At 37.9% G+C, this 21,293-nt stretch overlaps 1 protein-coding gene across 1 annotated transcript in view; it reads left to right on the top strand.

Annotated features, from left to right (window-relative positions):
- fem1c (fem-1 homolog c) overlaps positions 1 to 21,293 on the top strand; it is a 31,344-nt gene that overhangs the window by 6,601 nt on the left and 3,450 nt on the right. Inside the window, exons 2-4 of the mRNA XM_061928316.1 lie at positions 17,999 to 18,168; positions 20,926 to 21,114; positions 21,203 to 21,293. The exon at positions 21,203 to 21,293 is cut by the window's right edge and continues 421 nt beyond it. Of these exons, the coding sequence (XP_061784300.1) occupies positions 17,999 to 18,168; positions 20,926 to 21,114; positions 21,203 to 21,293 (450 nt within the window). The remainder of the gene's footprint in view (positions 1 to 17,998; positions 18,169 to 20,925; positions 21,115 to 21,202) is intronic.

Below are 21,293 nucleotides of genomic sequence, written 5' to 3'. Positions count from 1 at the left end.
CATAGACACATCACGTTTGCCTTTTCCTTTAACAACACTGACTACTTCTCACGGCAGACTGTGGGAGACAACAAACATAGTAAAAAATCCCCTACTGTACAATGTCACTCTCGCCGGGATGCCGACTGATTGGATGTTGGTTCATATATTCCCGTTTTTAGATGAAGCATTAATCATAATCTTCACGAAGGGTAAAAAAAAGGTTGGTGCAAATGAGCGTCTTTTCATGTCTTTCTTGCCATCAAAGTTGGCGGTTAAAGTTTACCAACTTCCCGGTTTATGGCCACATCTGTCCGCCGTCCAGGTGAGAGGCATGATTTATAATCTAGAATTAACTTTCACCAGCTCAGAGGCGATGCATCAGTTGTGATCAATGCACCGCCAAAAGTAGTGTTTATAATAACAATATTGCTAATATGTGGTTAATATTCAAGTCGTGGATAGTAAATGGAGTATTGTTGGCGCTTTTTGGATGTTTTTTAAGTGGATTTTATTGATGCAATGGACCCAATGACATGAGGTCCGTTTTAGCTGACTTTTGTTTGTTTAACAAGTTAAAATGCATTAGAAAAGGACATGTTCTTGTCTCTAAGTATTGTAAATGATGGGCATACTTCCCCCAAAAATGCAGTTCTCTTTAATGAAGATATTTGCGTCATTGTTAATATGACGGCACTCCTTCCTCGCACTCCCACAAGACTTGTCGGCCAGGGCAAGTTGGCTTCACTGCCCTGATTTAACCAAATCATTAATTTGCTCCTAAGAGTGATTGCAAAAAACGTACCGTATTTTCCGCACTATAAGGCGTACCTAAAATCCTCCAATTTTCTCAAAAGCTGACAGTGCGCCTTATAATCCGGTGCGCTTTATATATGGACCAATATTGAGCCACTACAGGATGCATAACGTAACCCCAGCCTCTACTGTAGCGTCTATTCTATGCGCCTTATAATGCGGTGCGCCTTATATATGAACAAAGTTTTAAAATAGGCCATTCATTGAAAGTGCGCTTTATAATCCGGTGCGCCTTATAGTGCAGAAAATACGGTAATTGGCCTGTCTTTTACATGCAATAACCTACTGTATATAGTGCGTTGACTTGATGCATTATTTTCTGTTTTTCCATCAATTATTTTACCAAATAAGTCCTTAAGTGCCTTTCTGGGACCTCTCGAAAAATGTCAGAACAAGACACAGACCCCGTTTACATTGCACACCAAATCTGTCTTTTTTTTTTGCCCTCAAGGGACATTCACACACACAGAGAGAGAGTCTACACAAGACAGGCATCAATGCAGAGGGGTCATATGATTAAATGGCCAACATTTTAAGAATTAACCAAAGATAGAATTCCACACATTGTCTATTTGAGTGCTAAGAGTTGATAAATAGTTAATATACCAGTGTGCAGCTTTTTAAGCATCATCTTTTCTTTTTGAAGTTCGATTTTGTTTTGTTTTCATTGTGACTACTTTAACTGTTTTTTTTTTTAAATACATAAACAAAGTGAATTGTTTTTTTTAGTACATTGCCTTTCCTTTATTTTAAATATTTTAATAACCATTTTATATTTTTTTAGCAGCAGAATGAGCAGCACAGTTATAGTATAAATGAAACTTTATGAAAGTATTAGTCATCTTTGTCGTTCGTAAGCACATGCCTAAAATAACTTGAGTTTCATTTAGAAGTCAATTTAAAAAAAATTAGAGCCGTTAAATATGTGTACGTTTTATTATCTGATTAGTCGACTAACCCTCAAGATAATCTTGACCAATCGACTATCAAAATAATCGTTAGTTGCAGCCTTAAATATTAATATTTGTCGCTGCTCAAAATTATAAGCACGATTGCCCCTGAACGTGGTCTGGAAAAAGATCATTCCAAAGAATTGAGTTGTAAATTCATTTTTTTTTTTACTAAATCGTCCAGTCCTGTTTTGTTCTGACTGGGGTTGTTCGGTATACCGGTACTAATAAAGTACCGTGATACTAATTGATTCAAATCGGTACTATACTGCCTTTTGAAAAGTACCGATACCGTTCTTTCATCTAAGTACTGCTGATTACAGAGCCGAGGCGCATGATGTTAAGTGTGTCAAAACATGCATACAAGCAATGATATCTTGGAGAGGAAGATTGGCAAAAAAACGACAATTCTACTGGTTAATAAAGAGTGTGTGTGTGTGTAAAGCACAATATGGAGGTATTTGTGCTTCAAAACTAACGGTAAAGGTGATGCTTTAAACAGGAAAACGCTGCGCTTCAAGTGTTGCTTTAAAACACTCCTCGCCAAATGTGGCGATTGGTATTACCACCTTTGCTTCAAACTTAGGTAAACATTTCAATAATAATCATTCAGATCTGCACAATGAGTTTAAAGAATGACAGGTAATGATGTTGTTGTTACTACTGTACTGCTGTTCGGCTCCGGTGCAGTGCAACCTTAGTTATTCCTTGTAATTCGGTAATTTGCTGTACGAGTCTTGTAAATGAGAAGCAACTCTTTTTGGAAAATGTTTGGTCATGTGCAGCAAGTAAAAAAAAAAAAAAGGGCTTTGCTGTGGGACTTTTTTCATATAACAGAACATTCTGGAGCATTGTTGAACAATCCATTTGTTGGGTATTCTAATAAATTAAATGTATTTTTTATTTTTTAGCCACTTGAGTCGATTAATTTATCACCTTATCATCAAATTAGCATTGGCATGCTAACTTTGTTTAGCTTTTTTTTATTTAAATTGTTTTAAGCAGGTCCTCCATCTCTCTAGGTCACGGATGTGCATGTTATTGACAGAGGCAAAATCCCTGACAAGCTTGAGGGAGAACCACCTGTTTTTGTGCATGTATATAGACCTCCAGACCCCAATTATAAGCCTGGGGGGAAATATTGCCTTATAGTCGGGTCAGTAAGTTATCTATCCTTCCAGACACTAAATATTATAACAACCGATAAATGGTGCTAGGTACGCGTCATGACATTGCTGGTAAATCGAGCAGCCTGTCTCATGTTAGGCAACGCATACGCACAATGACCTTACAAGCAGATACATTGTGGAGACATAAAAGGGATAATGGACATATTTTGGCTTGAAAACAAATGATTAAGGTGAAGCTTTTCACACAGAAGCGCTTCTCCAGCAGCACTCTCTGCCACTCTGGAAGAGGTGTTTTTAAACATGGCTAGCTAGTTGGGGCTAACATCCATCTGCAGTCAGCAGTGTTTTAGCTACTTCTAAATCACTAATCATCGTGAAAAGGTAACTACGTTTCTCACAAGTATCATCCCTGCAGGATGAGGAATAGCTAATTATGCTTGGAGGATACAATAGCTAACCGCTAGTGCTAATGCTCCTTAAACAAATGCCATGGGTGGTTTTACACAGACATAGACTGTAGCGATACCAAGTACAAGAGCAGTTTATAGTCGATTTTACAATGATTACATAGACATTTTTTATTATCTCAAAAGTTTTGTCTTTTTTATAGTTTATAAACTCAGGAAATACGTCCCTGGACGCAGGAGAACTTAAAGTATGACCAATGTGTGACCCTGTAACTACTTGGTATTGGATTGATACCAACATTTGTAGTATCACCCAAAACTTATGTAAAGTATCAAACCGAAGAACAATTGCTTATTACATTTGAACAGAAGTGTAGATAGAACATGTTGACACAGAAAGTAAGCAGATATTAACAGTAAATGAACAAGCAGATTGATAATCAATTTTTAACAGCTTGTCCCTCATAATTTTGACAAAAAAAATAGAATGGAAAATAATACAATACGTTACTGCATACGTCAGCAGCCAATTAGGGGCCTTTGTTTTTCTTTACTTACTATTAAAAGAGAAGTTGTAATAGTATGTTCACTATTTCATTGAATGTCAAAAGTGTTCTTTGATTGCAATAAGAAACATATGTTTAATATATCATAAGATTTTTTTTGTTAAAATAATGCAAATAATGACAAATTGTTTATGGTCTACTTCATTTTCAAAAGCATCGAAATACATTTTGGTACCGGTCCCAAAATATTGGTATCAGGACAACCCTAGTGTATTGTAATCATGGCAGACTAGGCAACAGACAACAAAGACTACTATTTTTGGACAAATGAGGATTCACAACCTTATTTTTTCTTTGTGAACTTGATTATACAGAGGATGAACTGTTGTTTATAAAAGCAAGCACGAACAGAGGGTGAAACGTTGGAGCAGACGGAAGCCGAGGGGGGTAGGTCGCGTGACTTGCCGGTATAAATGTGGAACTTGGAGCCGAGCTATGCCGACATACATGGTGTGCTTACCTAAAGTCAACCTGCATTACAAACTCAAGCGATTCAGCTCCTTGCGCAAAAGCCAGCTTACCTCTTGCCGTAGCTAGCTTATGGCTAATGCCATAGTATACTGTCCCAAGACGATGTGTAACTACGCTAGAAAGAGTTCCTCAGTGATCACTCTTACAATAACAGTCGCTACAGCTTGGTTATTATAAGGTTACAGAACATAAATGTATTGTTTGAGGTTTTTGGATGCATTTTGAAAGTGATTTAGAGGCACAATGGATTGCTCCGATTAACTGCATTGCCAGCCACCAAGAACGAGCCAATTTTTACAAATTGGAAAGCAAAAAAAGAGAAACTTTTTGTCTTCTTGTGTCTCATCAGGATTGTAAACACTAGCACAAAATTCTTTAAAAAAAAAAGTGGAGTTTTCCTTTAACCAAGCAAGTCTCACGACAGACCAAAACTCTTTATTCACTGACATTCTCACAGTAAATGAATTGGAGTTCCTTCAGCTGCCTGACACTTTACGCATAACTTGCTATATACTGTACCCATGTTTAACAACTGAGGAGGTGTATAATACAATCTATTCAAGATCTTAAATTGACTCAGCTTGTTTGCATCCTTTAGATGCATTAGAAATATCATTCTATGATGTTTTTCTTAAATGTTTTAACCAGTCGTCCCTTTGCGAACACATGCATCATTTGCATTCCTAGTATGATGTTTGTTTATTATTCAATGAAGCCTTTTTAAAAAAAAATTTTTTTTAATTTATACTGATTAACAAACATATCCTCCAATTTGTGGCTATTATAAGGCCTATTTTCACTGGTATGGTTTGCAAAGCTGCACAGTGAGGATATGAATTTTTACAGTATGATTTAAAGAACATTAAAAATAAAGACTTCTTGGTATTCTATAGTTTTCAAGTAATTCTTATTCAGAGGGCTTTGTGGGTGGAATAGTCATAGTCATTGACTCCATTCTTAGAATTGGGATAGTTTTTTTGCTATCATTTATTTACGACAGGGGTGCTCATTACGTCGATCGCGATCTACCGGTCGATCTCGGAGGGTGTGTCAGTCGATCACCAGCCAGGCATTAAAAAAATAGTCCTAAAAATGAGCGATCATAAATCTTCACTATGACGTCACTTTCGTCACTTGATTGACATTCACGGCACCCGAGGGTCTTCTGAGATGACGCTGGCTGCTGCCAGCTCATTAAAATTACCGACTGGAAGGCGAGAAACACTTTATTTCAACAGACTCTGGCGCCGTACCTGTCGTCAAAACTCCAAAGACCGACTGCACAGTTGCACAATAAAAGCTCTGCTTCATCTTGCCTGCGCTACCAAAATAAGAGTCTCAGAAAGCTGGCGTGCACAATCTAGCAAGCTACGGAGTTTGCCGACAATGTATTTCTTGTAAAGTGTATACAAAGGAGTACGGAAGCTGGACAAATAAGATGCCAAAAACCAACCACTTTCATGTGGTATTGGACAGAAAGGAGGACTTTTTTTCTCCTCCATTCGAAAATGCAGGCGTTATCATCACCACTGTCTGATTTCAATCAATGCAAGTCATCACAATCAGGTAATACGCCAACTTATATTCTTGTCTTCATGAAAGAAAGGAATCTATATGTGTTAAACATGCTTGTATTATCTTTAACCACCTTTAACTTGTTAACAATATTAACTACCGGTATATGTGTTAAACATGCTTGTATTATCTTTAACCACCTTTAATTTGTTAACAATATTAACTATATGTGTTAAACATGCTTGTATTATCTTTAACCACCTTTAAGTTGTTAACAATATTAACTATATGTGTTAAACATGCTTGTTTTATCTTTAACCACCTTAACTTGTTAACAATATTACCTATATGTGTTAAACATGCTTGCATTATCATTAAACACCTTTAACTTGTTAACAAAAACATATATTTCATAAATAAGTAAATATAAATTATATATATGAATGAGGTACGGTAGATCCCCACGACTTGATCAATTGAAAAGTAGCTCGCCTGCAGAAAAAGTGTGAGCACCCCTGATTTACGACTTACAATGCATTAAAAATGTTTCTTACTTAAAGATTGTTAATGTTGGGCAATATTTATAAAAAAAAAAGTTCAGATCCCTTTTGAATATTTTTTCTACATTCTGTGAATGTGCTAATGCTGTGTGGAAAGCGAGAAAATTAACTAATGTCGGGAAAATGGGGAATCCGCAAAATTGGCTGGCTGGCTAATTTTTACAAACCTGGTTCAAGTCGACGGTAAGCCCAGAGAGGTGTTCCACAGTGTGTGCAAAAAGACTCCAAACGTTGCTCAATGGGCATCAATGCGGTGAAATCACATACGCAATTAGCTAATCAGAAGGCGGCCAATAAAGGCTGGCAGCAGTTAACAATATCAAATTGTTTTGGTGTAACCAACAAAAACTTCTGCTGTCCCCACCATTACTGTCAGCTGCATATAATAATAATAATAATAATACAAATATATTTCAGATAAAACCGTTTTGTAAGCTACTTATAATTCACAGTTAATGAAAACTTTTGATCTATTCAATATTATCATGGTCAAACGCTTAAAACTTTGTTTGTATACATGCCGTTGTAAGCTTTTGATTATGTACAATAAGCATATGGGGTTGGACATGGCATTACACTTTTTAAGTGGCATTAAACACATTCAATTAGATTTGCCTGTAGAAACCCTGGTGTGTCCCGGGGACTCACTACATTAAAAACCTGATAACAATAATATTGCTTAATTGTGTTTATTGTGAATGTAACTGCACTAGATCACACACATCCGTAGCTAAAACGGGCAGTGGAAATATTAAAAACCCCTCTCAGCTCATATGATGATGAATGGACAGATAGTGAGACAGCCTGGCTGGACCGTCTGGCTCACTTTTGGCTCTGTTGTGGTTACCTTATTTATAGCTTGAGTGTGATATATTGCAGTTCCACAACCCCACAGTAACAAACATTTGGTTAAATGGATACCTTTTTTTTTTAGGTGGTGTCAATCACAACTGAGTGGAATTGTTCTACAGTCACCAGTTGGAAACAATAAGTCAAGCCATAGCATGTGACTCATGCAGATTAACTGAACAGTCATAGTGTCATCTCTGACTCTAGGCATGTCAAAAACGTTTCACTCGTGTTACACAAACTTTTTTTGTTGCCTCAAGAATAACCTGTGGATATTTAGTCCAAACCACAAAACACCTCATTCACGTAGAGAACTGCTAACATCACCCTAGTGCAGTGGTTCTTAACCTTGTTGGAGGTACCGAACCCCACCGGTTTCATATGCGCATTCACCGAACCCTTCTTTAGTGAAATTCAAGACAAAGTTATATGTTTTTGGTAACACTTTAGTATGGGGAACATATTCTAAGTAACAAAGACTTAATTTAGAGTTATTTGGTGAGGGTTAGGGTTAGGGTTAGAGGGTTAGGGTAATAATAAGGCCATGCCGAATAAGGCATTAATAAGTACTTAATAATGACTAGTGAAGAGCCAATATGTTACTAATTTGCATGTTAATAAGCAACTAATTAATGGTGAATATATTCCCCAAACTAAAATGTTACCATGTTTTTGAACTGGTGCACAAAATGAACCGTGCATGAACATCACCTTGTTCAAAGAACAAAACCAACACAGTGCATGAACTACAGCAAATTACACACCTGCAAATCAGTGTGACTTCTGCTGTTGCCGTATCCGTAATACGCCGATGGGGAGAAGTTTTTATTTACACGATGAGTCGGGTGTGTCTTGACCTCCGCTGAGCCCGACTCACCGAACCCCAAGGGTTCGATCGAACCCAGGTTAAGAACCACTGCCCTAGTGCCAATGTCACTGTTTTATAACACTTGCGGTACCACACTCTAGAAAAGTCCGTGCATTTGTGGCGCACCTGTAGGTTGTAGTCAAAATGCTTTTTAAAGCCATCGTGAAATAGATGTGATACAAACCTCTTCAAAATGTTAATTATTAGACAAATGGTTAATGACGAGTTACTTTTGGACAATTAGTTGCGAAGGCATGCTCAAGTCAACCAATCTTGCTAAAACTCTCACACATTGCTCGTCCGTCATATTTCGTAGTAATTTGGCTGAATATGTTTCGTAAAGTGCATTGACCTAATGTACTGTGTCACACTTTGTAGTTTAATAACAGCGCCACCATGTGATGTACATGTGTAATAGCTCAGGCAACACAGAAGGAGATGCATATTTTGACTAGGGATGTATTGTAACAATATGGAAATGTCTCAGCACCGTTATTGTGACTGAAATATTACTGTTAATGATCAAGGTATTGTTGAATGTGCGCAAAACATACTTGTCCATACGCTGAAATATTTTAACCAATTTTTATTTCTAAAACCTTATTAAGCTAGCTAACAATAAGGGCACGAGGTGCAAATAATTATAAAATTAAGTAATGATGATAAAAAAAATTGAAAGCTAATATTAACCATCAGGAAATTTACTGCTGTTATAACAATTGTTACACGCATAGTTTTTGAAAAATGTTGTTTTAATGAATGTTATTTGGAAGATTTCTTGAAATATTGTTTAACCAGGAATGCCTCTTATTACAAGCAGTTCATTGGCTTCAAATAATTTAGTTCGGTTATAAGACCAGCTATGTTTTAAGTCCTCTTAATGTTGTTGAGTTTCACATCACGTGAGGTTGCGGTTGCCTCAGATTCCGGCACATGGTGGGCAAAACGAGTCAAACCAGCAAGTCAGTCGAAAGCAACGTGAAAATGCTGCATATATGTACTGTTCTCCCCTGTGGAAATGGTTCCTATACGGATTTTCGTAGACGTTATTTCAGAGTTAAACTCATACTGTGTATATACAGTGCGCTTCACTTGTTTCACATTTTGTTATGTTTCAGCCTTTTCCAAAATGGCATAAATTCATTTTTGTCCTCAAAGTTCTACACACAATACCCCACAATGACTACCGTATTTTTCGGACTATAAGTCGCAGTTTTTTTAATAGTTTGGCCGGGGTGCGACTTATACTCAGGAGCGACTTATGTGTGAAATTATTAACACATTACCGTAAAATATCAAATAATAATATTTAGCTCATTCACGTAAGAGACTAGACGTATAAGATTTCATGGTATTTAGCGATTAGGAGTGACAGATTGTTTGGTAAACGTATAGCATGTTCTATATGTTATAGTTATTTGAATGACTCTTACCATAATATGTTACGTTAACATACCAGGCACGTTCTCAGTTGGTTATTTATGCCTCATATAACGTACACTTATTCAGCCTGTTGTTCACTATTCTTTATTTATTTTAAATTGCCTTTCAAATGTCTATTCTTGGTGTTGGGTTTTATCAAATACATTTCCCCAAAAAATGCGACTTATACTCCAGTGCGACTTATGTTTTTTTTTCTTTTTTATTATGCATTTTCGGCCAGTGCGACTTGTAATCCGAAAAATACGGTATATGAAAAGTATTTTTATTTTGCAGATTTTTTTTTTTTTTTTAAAGAATAAAAAAATCACATATTAAGAGTGTATGCATCCAATCTCACATTCAGATATATTTTTATAATATGTGACTTGTACTTTATTTTTCGCCAAAAAATCTCTAAAGTATGCCAAAATAAACCAGAGCCATATTGAGTGTTTGCCTTCCAATTGAGAACCTGAAGTAAGGGGAATATCATCCAAGTCACATGGTTTCAACTGTGGATATTCAGATCACGTTTTTTATGCCTTCGATACTAATCATCCATGACTGAGGTTGGCAGATACCAATACAGATGACATTTATTAACTTTGCTATGGTTAGCGCTATTGACAGTTTAACAATGTCACCATAATATTTCAACCCGTTCCTTGTTCTGTTCTATTACATGGTGATTATTAAGAGATAGGCATTTATCAGCATTGCAATCGCGTACTTAAAAAAAAAAAAAATTAAAATTAAAAAATCAGCTGATACTAATTAGTGGCCGATCAATGACGCATTCCTAGTTGCAATTTAGCAACGCCCTTTGACTTAGTATTAGAACACCAAAAGCAAAACAATTATCAACATACAATTAAACTGTATTCTACAGCTTCTTTACAAGGATCGTTGAAAAGAGCAATATATGCTTTCAGTCTCAAAGTATCCACTAGATTTGTCACGAGTCTTGTTTTTTTTTGAAAAAGAGCACAGAGAGGGCTCTGATTACTGGCTAAATATAGTGACAAAATCACTAGGTTGGCAGAGGACAATTCATAGTGCTTGACAGATGCATAACATTACAGGAAGGCAAAATGTATTATAAAATAAAATCTTCATAAAACAATGTATTATGAATTAAAAGCAAAAAGTGTACATAAAATATTTTCAGTTGTCATATTGAGGGCAAACACAGTGCCAAATGTATTCATGACGGTACAATTTTAAAACTTTTAAACCGTTACCACGTTGAGGTGGAATCAACAGCGTCTCTGCTGTTGGTATACAAGCAGTGCAATTTTTCGTACACAATTACTGTATTTTTCGGAGTATAAGTCGCTCCGCAGTATAAGTCTCACCGGCCGAAAATGCATAATAAAGAAGGAAAAAAACATATACTGTACAAGTCGCACTTTTGGGGGAAATTTATTTGATAAAACCCAACACCAAGAATAGACATTTGGAAGGCAATTTAAAATAAATAAAGAATAGTGAACGACAGGCTGAATAAGTGTACGTTATATGACGCTTAAATAACCAACTGAGAACATGCCTGGTATGTTAACGTAACATATTATAGTAAGAGTCATTAAAATAACTATAACATATAGAACATGCTATACGTTTACCAAACAGTCACTCCTGATCGCACAATCCGATTAAATCTTATTACGTCTAGTCTCTTACGTGAATGAGCTAAATAATATTATTTGATATTTTACGGTAACGTGTTAATAATTTCACACATAAGTCGCTCCTGAGTATAAGTCGCACCACCGGCCAAACTATGAAAAAAAACTGCGACTTATAGTCCGAAAAATACGGTAGTTCTGCACAATCCATTCACCAATTTTCATGCATTTATTATGGTGCAATTTTTGTATTATATACTCATAAACCTTTATTTTGGTATGACCGTCATTGTTGTGACGTCAGATTAGTGCATTCAGCATAAACCATTGTGAGCGGTGTTCCAAATAACAGCCTAAATATCACCGTCTATCTGGTTTTCTGGAATGCTGTGATATGAAATCCCGTGTATGACCTACATTGTGCGTTTACGACAGGTTTTAATCCTGCAGACACTACGGAAACAAACCTGTGACGTTTTTACTGTCAGCACATGTCGCTGGTTAGGTCAACACGGAACCTCTAACAGGAGTGAATATATACGTCACTGATACAGAATACGTACCATTTTGCTACAGTCGAGCGGAAAAAAATCGCCATGACTATTGCTTTTGCGGCCTTGAAGAAGCAGCAATAGTTTTGTCACAGACGGTTACTATGGTCACAAGTGTTGTCGTCTCGTGACGTTATCGAGTGGGGGAGGACGAGGTACATCGTCCATTATCGTCCCCACATACTCCCTAATGTCCTGGAATGTTCACTGTCAACCGTCTTGGTTGGACTCGCAGAGCACAGTGGAGGAGGAGTCATGTAAATGGACAAGAGTTTAATCAAGAACATCCCTGAACTCTAAATCAGGTGCAGCAGCTCTACTGCCGTGACATTAATCCTCAAATACTCTCTCAAAGTCGGCCAACTCTAATGAATAACATTATTGTTGCAGTGGAAACAAGTTACATCACTTAACCTTTTTTTTTCCCCCTGAGATGTCCTAAAATATCTCAAACGCTTGGTATGTGGGTCAAACTCTCAAGCATTAAACTGCAAGTAACAGTAATTCTGTCGTTGTAGTACCAAAGCACCATCAGGTACACCTGCCAGGACAAAAATGACTCATCTTCTCTGCAGACTACTGTACACTTTGTTTGTACTTGCTCAGAAATACCACGCAGTGTTCACACTCTGGCTCGCCAGGTTTTACCTGTGATGCGACCGTGTTGAAAACAACACTGCGCAGGTTCAGGTTGTCAGGTGAAGGTGGGGGAAATCCTTTCAAAGCTTTCTGTGACTGCAGCAGTAGCTGACACGCCTTGTCATTTGCACTTTCATGGATTTACACGCAGCAGCACGTCTTTTTGTTCACTGGGATAAATAGGTTTTGTTTCTGCTGAAGTTAAAATACTGTGCATAAACTTTTTTCTTCTGATTTTTGCGTTAGGTCTTTTTTTAGTTGAGTGGAAAAAGTAATACAAGGCCGAACATAATCCATTCCAGAAGGCTTTGTTCTGTGTTTTCCCCATAAAATATCATGAAATTACCATTTTGACGACGCCCATTTAAAAAAAAAAAAGATATTACAACAATAAGACTGTATCTTTGCAGACCACTAGTATTCATGAGTGACTTGAAGAAAAGCTCTGACTCGCTCCTGGAAAAGTCATTTTCTCGCCACCTGTTTTTTGCATGTATAAATAGAATAGAATGGACTTCATTGTAATTTTTGCATATAACGAGATTAAGGACTCCAATTTATGGTGTGATAGTGGAAACAAATATGGGGTGAAAATAAATTACACAAGAAAAAACTAAGAATTTAAATAAACGGACTACTATCCAATAAAAATAATAAGCAATCCTTTACAATATACAAAACACTATAGAAATACAAAATACTGTACAATATACAGAACAAGACAAGAGTACCGGAGTAATAAATAACAATCAGTGTCGGATGTATTGCACTCGAAGGTAATATTGCACAGTAGGGTTTTAGGGTAGGATATTGTAGAGGGGTGAATTATTATTATTATAAGTTAGAGTTCAAGATGATGACAGCTCTGTGAAAGTAATCTCTAGACCATAAATAAATCTCTAGACCAGTGGTTCTTAACCTTGTTGGAGATACCAAACCCCACCAGTTTCATATGCGCATTCACCGAACCCTTCTTTAGTGAAAAATAAATTTAAAAAAAATTCAAATTCAAGACCGTTATGTTTTTTTTACTGGTGCACAAAATGAACCGTGCATCAACATCACCTTGTTCAAAGAACAAAACCAACACAGTGCATGAACTCACAATAACTTGCACACATGCAAATCAGCCTGACTTCTGCTGTTGCCGTATCCATAAAGCCGATAGGGAGAAGTTTTTTATTTACACGATGAGTCGGGTGTGTCTTGACATCCGCGGCGGAGGCTCCGTCAAACCCCTGAGGCTGACTCACCCCTAGGGTTCGATCGAACGCAGGTTAAGAACCACTGCTCTAGACCCTGAATATAAGAAGACTAATCTTATCAGACTTGTATAGTCTTGTATAGGGATGCACGGTATATATATTTTTTAAGTAGATACTAGGGATGTAACGATAAACTGTATTAATGATAGGCGTGTAACGGTACACAAATTTCGGTTCGGTACGTACCTCGGTTTAGAGGTCACGGTTCGGTTCGATTTCGGTACAGTAAGAAAATAACAAAATATAAATGTTTTGGTTATTTACCAAATTTGTAAACAACGGCTTTATCCTTTTAACATTGGGAACACTATAATAATTCTGCCCATGTTGATCAACATTAAACTGCCTCAAGTTGTTGCTCAGATTAAATACAATGACAAAACTTTTCTTCTACATATAAAAAGTGCAACATAAAACAGTTTCAAGTCAACTCCTCATGCTTAATTTATTAAAGCATTTGGGAAGTCTGTAGTTGATTTTTATCATGTAAATGTTAGTTTTTTATCAACATGTGATAGCAGGGACCCTGCCATTCAAAACTAGGCTGCTGCATTTCTAATGATTAATGTAACTAAAGGTGAAAAAAATGGTACAATAGCAATAGGAGAGACTATTCATCCCTGAACACCATGGAGTTCATGTAGGCTTAATGATGCAGTTACATTATTGTATCAACTATCAGAGACAGAAACTCTTCATTTAACATAATGTCCTTTTTTGCTGCTTCAACACAGCTCAATCAACACAGAAAAAGGTAAAGTGAAATAACAGACAGACAGGGCTTTGCTGTCCGTAACACACATACACACACATACCGCAAAATGAGCTAACGTTACGCTAAAAGCAAATGAGCCTTCACCTCAAGCCAGGACTGCGAGCGAGCTGAACTGCCTTTTATATTTCTAGAAGGTCAACGGGCTCATAGTGATGTTACTAGTAGTTGACTGGGAGGTGTTTATTATAATTTGGGGAGAGCCCGCTGCCTGATGCTTACCTGCTAAACGCTAAGCACTGACTACATGCGCTCTGAATACGCACTGCTGATTGGCTGTTACCGCTCTGTTTGTAACTAATCAGATGGTTGTGTGGGTGGGACAATGCTGGGTGCTGTGTAGAGTCCTGACAGAAACAGAGGCAGAAGGAGGCAGAGGCGGCTACTTAATATGTTCGTGTGGAAACTCGTTCGGTACACCTCCGAACCGAACCGAACCGAACCGAAACCCCAGTACCGAAACGGTTTAATACAAATACACGTACCGTTACACCCCTAATTAATGATAACCGCGGTAAAACTCCCGACGGTTGGTAATAGCATTTTAAATTAAAATGATCAAAAAAATTGTGATTGATAAACTCACGGAATGACTGGCGCTAGCTTAAATGCTAACATGAAAACACACCATTAATGTCATTCCCTATTAGGTAAAAACAACATACCCCAATCTAAAGTTATATAAACACATTACTGTCCAAGCAACTAAGCTATTCAAGTTGTGCTCTCTTATAACAAAGTGATCTATCTATATGCAGAGGAATACGAGACTGAGGTGTTCACAATTTATTTTAGTTGTTGAAATTAAAGTTTGATAGAGGATTACAGTGTCTGACGTTTATAAGTAATTTTTGAGCACATTCAACATAATCGTGATAATAATGATAACCTTGATCATTTTGGTCATAACTGTATTATGGATTTTTCATATAGTTATATACCGAGTCGATACCGATAATGTCATGCTTCTCAAGACGGATACCGATATAACTTATTGATATCTGTTTTTTTATATTGAGATTTTACTGTAGTTTGTGCACACCTTACTTTGAAGCTGGTTCTGGGGCCTGTTCTTAAGCAGCGCAGGTGTCTTCGTAGGCCTTCAAAACACTGTTGTTTCAGGTGGCTGATAACATTTCATGTGTGTAAACTCTGTTTTTTCCCTTCACGTGGAATGTTTGCAGAACATTTGGTGCAAATAACACGGGAAATGTCTTCCTCTGACACGGTGAAGTCCCACACGATTGAGGCCATGTTTGTTTACAGTGAGCTCAGGGGAAGTTTATGTTTACAGGACAAAGTAGTGCTTGATTTGCTCAACCTTACACACCTACTGCACAGTATGAGTAATTTTGCCTCGGAGCGTTTATTTAAAAAAAAAAAGTTATTTACCCAATTATTTGGTATGCTGTAATTCCTCATTATCAGCTTAATAAATATCTGCCTGATATTTATCATGCACTCAGTATGGTAAATATTTGCAGGTTATGTTAAAATACAAAATGTTGGAGTACTGTTGTAAAATTTTAAATGGGACGATTCCAAGTCCATAACTTCAAGCTAGTTATTTTAAAGGTGTGTTTCTGAAAAAAATTATGAAGACATATTCAACTACCGTATTTTTCGGAGTATAAGTCGCACCGGCCGAAAATGCATAATAAAGAAGGAAAAAACATATAAGTCGCACTGGAGTATAAGTCTCATTTTTTGGGGACATTTATTTGATAAAACCCAACCCCAAGAATAGACATTTAAAAGGCAATTTAAAATAAATAAAGAATAGTGAACAACAGGCTGAATAAGTGTACGTTATATGAGGCATAAATAACCAACTGAGAACGTGCCTGGTATGTTAACGTAACATATTATGGTAAGAGTCATTCAAATAACTATAACATATAGAACATGCTATACGTTTACCAAACAATCTGTCACTCCTAATCGCTAAATCCCATGAAATCTTATAAGTCTAGTCTCTTACGTCAATGAGCTAAATGATATTTGATATTTTACGGTAATGTGTTAATAAGTTTACACATAAGTCCCTCCTAAGTATAAGTCGCACCCCCGGCCAAACTATGAAAAAAAAACTGCGACTTATAGTCCGAAAAATACGGTAGTTATCTTTCAAAAGAGACCAAAGCCATGTTTAACATTTGCTTAAATGAAACTTATGATGGATTTAGTTTTTTGGACCTATAAATACAAAGGTCCTGGGTTCGATCCCTGGGCCGGGGTCTTTCTGTGTGGAGTTTGCATGTTCTCCCCGTGACTGCGTGGGTTCCCTCTGGGTACTCCGGCTTCCTCCCACCTCCAAAGACATGCACCTGGGGATAAGTTGATTGGCAACGCTAAATTGGCCCTAGTGTGTGAATGTTGTCTGTCTATCTGTGTTGGCCCTGCGATGAGGTGGCGACTTGTCCAGGGTGTAAGCCGCCTTCCGCCCAATGCAGCTGAGATAGGCTCCAGAACCCCCGTGACCCTGAAAGGAACAAAGCGGTAGAAATGGATGTATGGATGTTTTAGCATAGCAGGCGTTGTAATAAGAAGCAACTGTTGCTTCTAGTTAATCCCCACCATTTGCAACGGTTTTGTTTTTTGGCCACTGGCAAAGAGTAAAAATCCATGAAAAACTGATACGCCCATAAAAATAATTTTTTGACACATGCTCGCTCTTGCAAATGCTGTAACGCGAATATGCACGTGTATTTTTCTGTATACCGTATTTTTCGGACTATAAGTCGCAGTTTTTTCATAGTTTGGCCGGGGGTGCGACTTATACTCAGGAGCGACTAATGTGTGAAATTATTAACACATTACCGTAAAATATCAAATAATATTATTTAGCTCATTCACGTAAGAGACTAGACGTATAAGATTTCATCGGATTTAGCGATTAGGAGTGACGGATTGTTTGGTAAACGTATAGCATGTTCTATATGTTATAGTTATTTGAATGACTCTTACCATAATATGTTACGTTAACATACCAGGCACGTTCTCAGTTGGTTATTTATGCCTCATATAACGTACACTTATTCAGCCTGTTGTTCACTATTCTTTATTTATTTTAAATTGCCTTTCAAATGTCTATTCTTGGTGTTGGCTTTATCAAATAAATTTCCCCAAAAAATGCGACTTATACTCCAGTGCGACTTATATATGTTTTTTTCCTTCTTTATTATGCATTTTCGGCCGGTGCGACTTATACTCTGGAGTGATTTATAGTCCGAAAAATACGGTACTTTATGTACTGGTTCAACTTCCCTTAGCCAACTTCTGGCTTACTAATTCCCAACTTGCTAGCTTTCCTTACACCTATTTACTCAGCAAACTATCCATCCATCCATTTTCTACCGCTAGTACTGCACTCCATTTTCCAATACATGATTACTCAACAATCAGTACCATTATTGTAAGATTATAGATTATTGCTGGGCTTCTTTATTTATTTATTTATTTTTAAATAGTTTCACACATTTCCCTTGCAACTTCAAGTTGTAAATTTAGAGTTGTTCCACCACCAAAATGTTCCATTTCTTTTATTTATTTATTTATTTATTTATTTTTTAACACACAATGGTGATGATGCTTTCTTGTCTTCTAACAGGCAATACGGCGCTCCATGACTGTGCGGAGTCGGGCAGTCTGGAGATCATGCGGATGCTGCTGCAGTACAAAGCGACCATGGAGCAGGACGGCTACGGCATGACCCCGCTGCTGTCTGCTAGCGTGACGGGCCACACCAACATCGTAGACTACCTGACCACACATCAGCAGGTGAGGCCCCCTATCACTTTTAACTGTAAATGCTTTAGTTTCGTTTAGTTTTTACTAACTCCACTAGATATGGTGGTAGCTGCTTTTGAAGTGTCATGAGGAGGTTTCGATCAGGGTTTAATGCGGATGATTCCGAAATCCACCATCCATGAGTAAAATCAGCCGATACCAATACATGGATTAACTGTAAATTCAATTATTTATTGTTAGTCTCATTGACAGTTTAACAAAATCAACACAGTAGTTGTTAATGTAAAATTACTAGTTCTGATTGTCTGATCAAAACACCTAAATGGTACACAATAGGGATGTCCGATAATGGGTTTTTTGCCGATATTCCGATATTGTCCAACTCTTAATTACCGATACCGATATCAACCTATACCGATATATACAGTCGTGGAATTAACACATTATTATGCCTAATTTTGTTGTGATGCCCCGCTGGATGGTTTTCCAAAATAAATCAACTCAAGTTATGAAAAAAAAATGCCAACATGGCATGGCACTGCCATATTTATTATTGAAGTCACAAAATGCATAATTTTTTTTAACATACCTCAAAACAGCAGCTTGGAATTTGGGACATGCTCTCCCTGAGAGAGCATGAGGAGGTTGAGTTGGGGGGCAGGGGGGGGTTGGGGTAGCGGGGGTGTATATTGTAGCGTCTCGGAAGAGTTAGTGCTGCAAGGGCTTCTGGGTATTTGTTCTGTTGTCTTTATGTTGTGTTACGGTGCAAATGTTCTCCCGAAATGTTTTTGTCATTCTTGTTTGGTGTGGGTTCACAGTGTGACGCATATTTGTAACAGTGTTAAAGTTGTTTATACGGCCACCCTCAGTGTGACCTGTATGGCTGTTCACCAAGTATGAATTGCATTCACTTGTGTGTGTAAAAAGCCGTAGATATTATGTGACTGGGCCGGCACGCAAAGGCAGTGCCTTTAAGGTTTATTGGCGCTCTGTACTTCACTCACGGTGGCGTTTTAAAAAGTCATACATTTTACTTTTTGAAACAGATACCGATAATTTTGAAACCGATACTGATAATTTCCGATATTACATTTTAAAGCATTTATCGGCCGATAATATCGGCAGTCCGATATTATCGGACATCTCTAGTACACAATAACTAAACACGAGCAAAAACTACTATTACTCATTTAAATCCTTTTGGTTTTTGCCCTCAAAGTCCTCTTGTGTCCATGGAATTATACCCCAAGTTTGTAAACTTTAACAAAAACAAAAAAGTGATTTTAAGAAAAAGAAAAATACTGACCTCTCTCTAGTGATCATTAATCTACTTGTAAATTTACCGTTAATAACTATTTACTTTCTCCTGTAACGTGGTTCCATCTACACTTCTTAAAATTTACTAAGCACTTGTTTCTTGGGGTTGTTTAAACCGAGCTTAGCGGTTGGTTTTCCCTATATGTAAACGATCGTGGCGCAACCCCACGCAAGATTAATGCTGCCACACCTTCAAAATAAGTATTTTTGTCTTTTTTACATGAAAGCACTTTTATAACATGTAGACACATTTCAGTGATATATTGTATGAATGGATATACTGTATATTAGACTGACCATACGTCCTCTTTTCCTCGGACGTGTCCTCTTTTGTGGGGCTGTCCGGGCGGGGTTTCTTAAATGCCTCAGATGTCTGGCATTTTGAGTCAGGGTTGCGTGTATTTTCAATGTACGTCCAGGGTTAAGAAGGGGTTGAAAACAAAACAAATTGTGAAGGTGTGCGCACGCAGCAGCATTCGTGAGGGAGGGACAGAGAGAGAGAGTGAGGGAGAGGATTGATTGACATACTTGCCAACCCTCCCGATTTTCCCGGGAGACTCCTGAATTTCAGTGCCCCTCCCGAAAATCTCCCGGGGCAACCATTCTCCCGAATTTCTCCCGATTTCCACCCAGACAACAATTTGGGGGCGTGCATTAAAGGCACTGCATTTGCGTGCCGGCTTAGTCACAAAATATTTACGGCATTACTCACGCGCAAGTCAATGCAACGCATACTTGGTCAACAGCCATACAGGTCACACTGAGGGTGGCCGTATATTCAATTTTAACACTGTTACAAATATGCGCCACACTGTGTACCCAAACAAGAATGACAAACACATTTCAGGAGAACATCCGCACCGTAACACAACAGAACAAATACCCAGAACCCCTTGCAGCACTAACTCTTCCGGGACGCTACAATATACACCCCCGCCCACCTCAACCTCCTCATGCTCTCTTAGGGAGAGCATGTCCCAAATTCCAAGCTGCTGTTTTGAGGCATATTAAAGAAAATAATGCACTTTGTGACTTCAATAATAAATATGGCAGTGCCATGTTGGCATTTTTTTCCATAACTTGAGTTGATTTATTTTGGAAAACCTTGTTACATTGTTTAACGCATCCAGCGGGGCATCACAACAGAATTAGGCATAATAATGTGTTAATTCCACGACTGTATATATCTGTATCGGTTGATATCGGAATCGGTAATTAAGAGTTGGACAATATCGAATATCGGCAAAAAAGCCATTATCAGATATCTCGAGTTGTCACTACTTATCTGTTGGCGTTACACTTGCCAAGCTGTTGTTTACAAAATACTCTTCATCAATGCTGACTGAGCAGTTTGCTCCTTATCACTTTTACAACATTGGTTCTGTTGCTGCTGTGTTGTGTAATACACTTGTTCATAAATGACCACGTGCACTAAAAACATCGTCTTTTTTTCTTCTTCTTTTTTTCTAGACGAGCCACAAGGAGTGCATCGACGCCCTGGAGCTCCTTGGAGCCACGTTTGTGGACAAAAAGCGAGACCTGCTTGGCGCTTTGAAGTACTGGAAGAAAGCTATGGACTTCAGGTACGTGGACAGCAACAACGTGGTCCACAAACCGGAACCCAAGCAGCTGATCATGGCCTACGACTACGCCAGAGAGGTGGGTCCTTGAACTGCGTTTAGGTTGGGAAACTTTTGGGCTCTCAGAACCTGATGATTTTGTTGCTTGGACCTTTTCCATCTACCAGGTGACTAACGGAGAAGAACTGGACGGGCTCATATCGGACCCTGATGAGATGCGCATGCAGGCTCTGCTCATCCGCGAGCGAATCCTTGGCC

Source organism: Nerophis lumbriciformis, linkage group LG33 (assembly GCF_033978685.3).
Source record: "Nerophis lumbriciformis linkage group LG33, RoL_Nlum_v2.1, whole genome shotgun sequence".
Lineage (NCBI taxonomy): Eukaryota > Metazoa > Chordata > Actinopteri > Syngnathiformes > Syngnathidae > Nerophis > Nerophis lumbriciformis.
The sequence above is the reverse complement of the archived record's forward strand: the minus strand, read 5'-3'. Positions and strand labels throughout refer to the sequence as shown.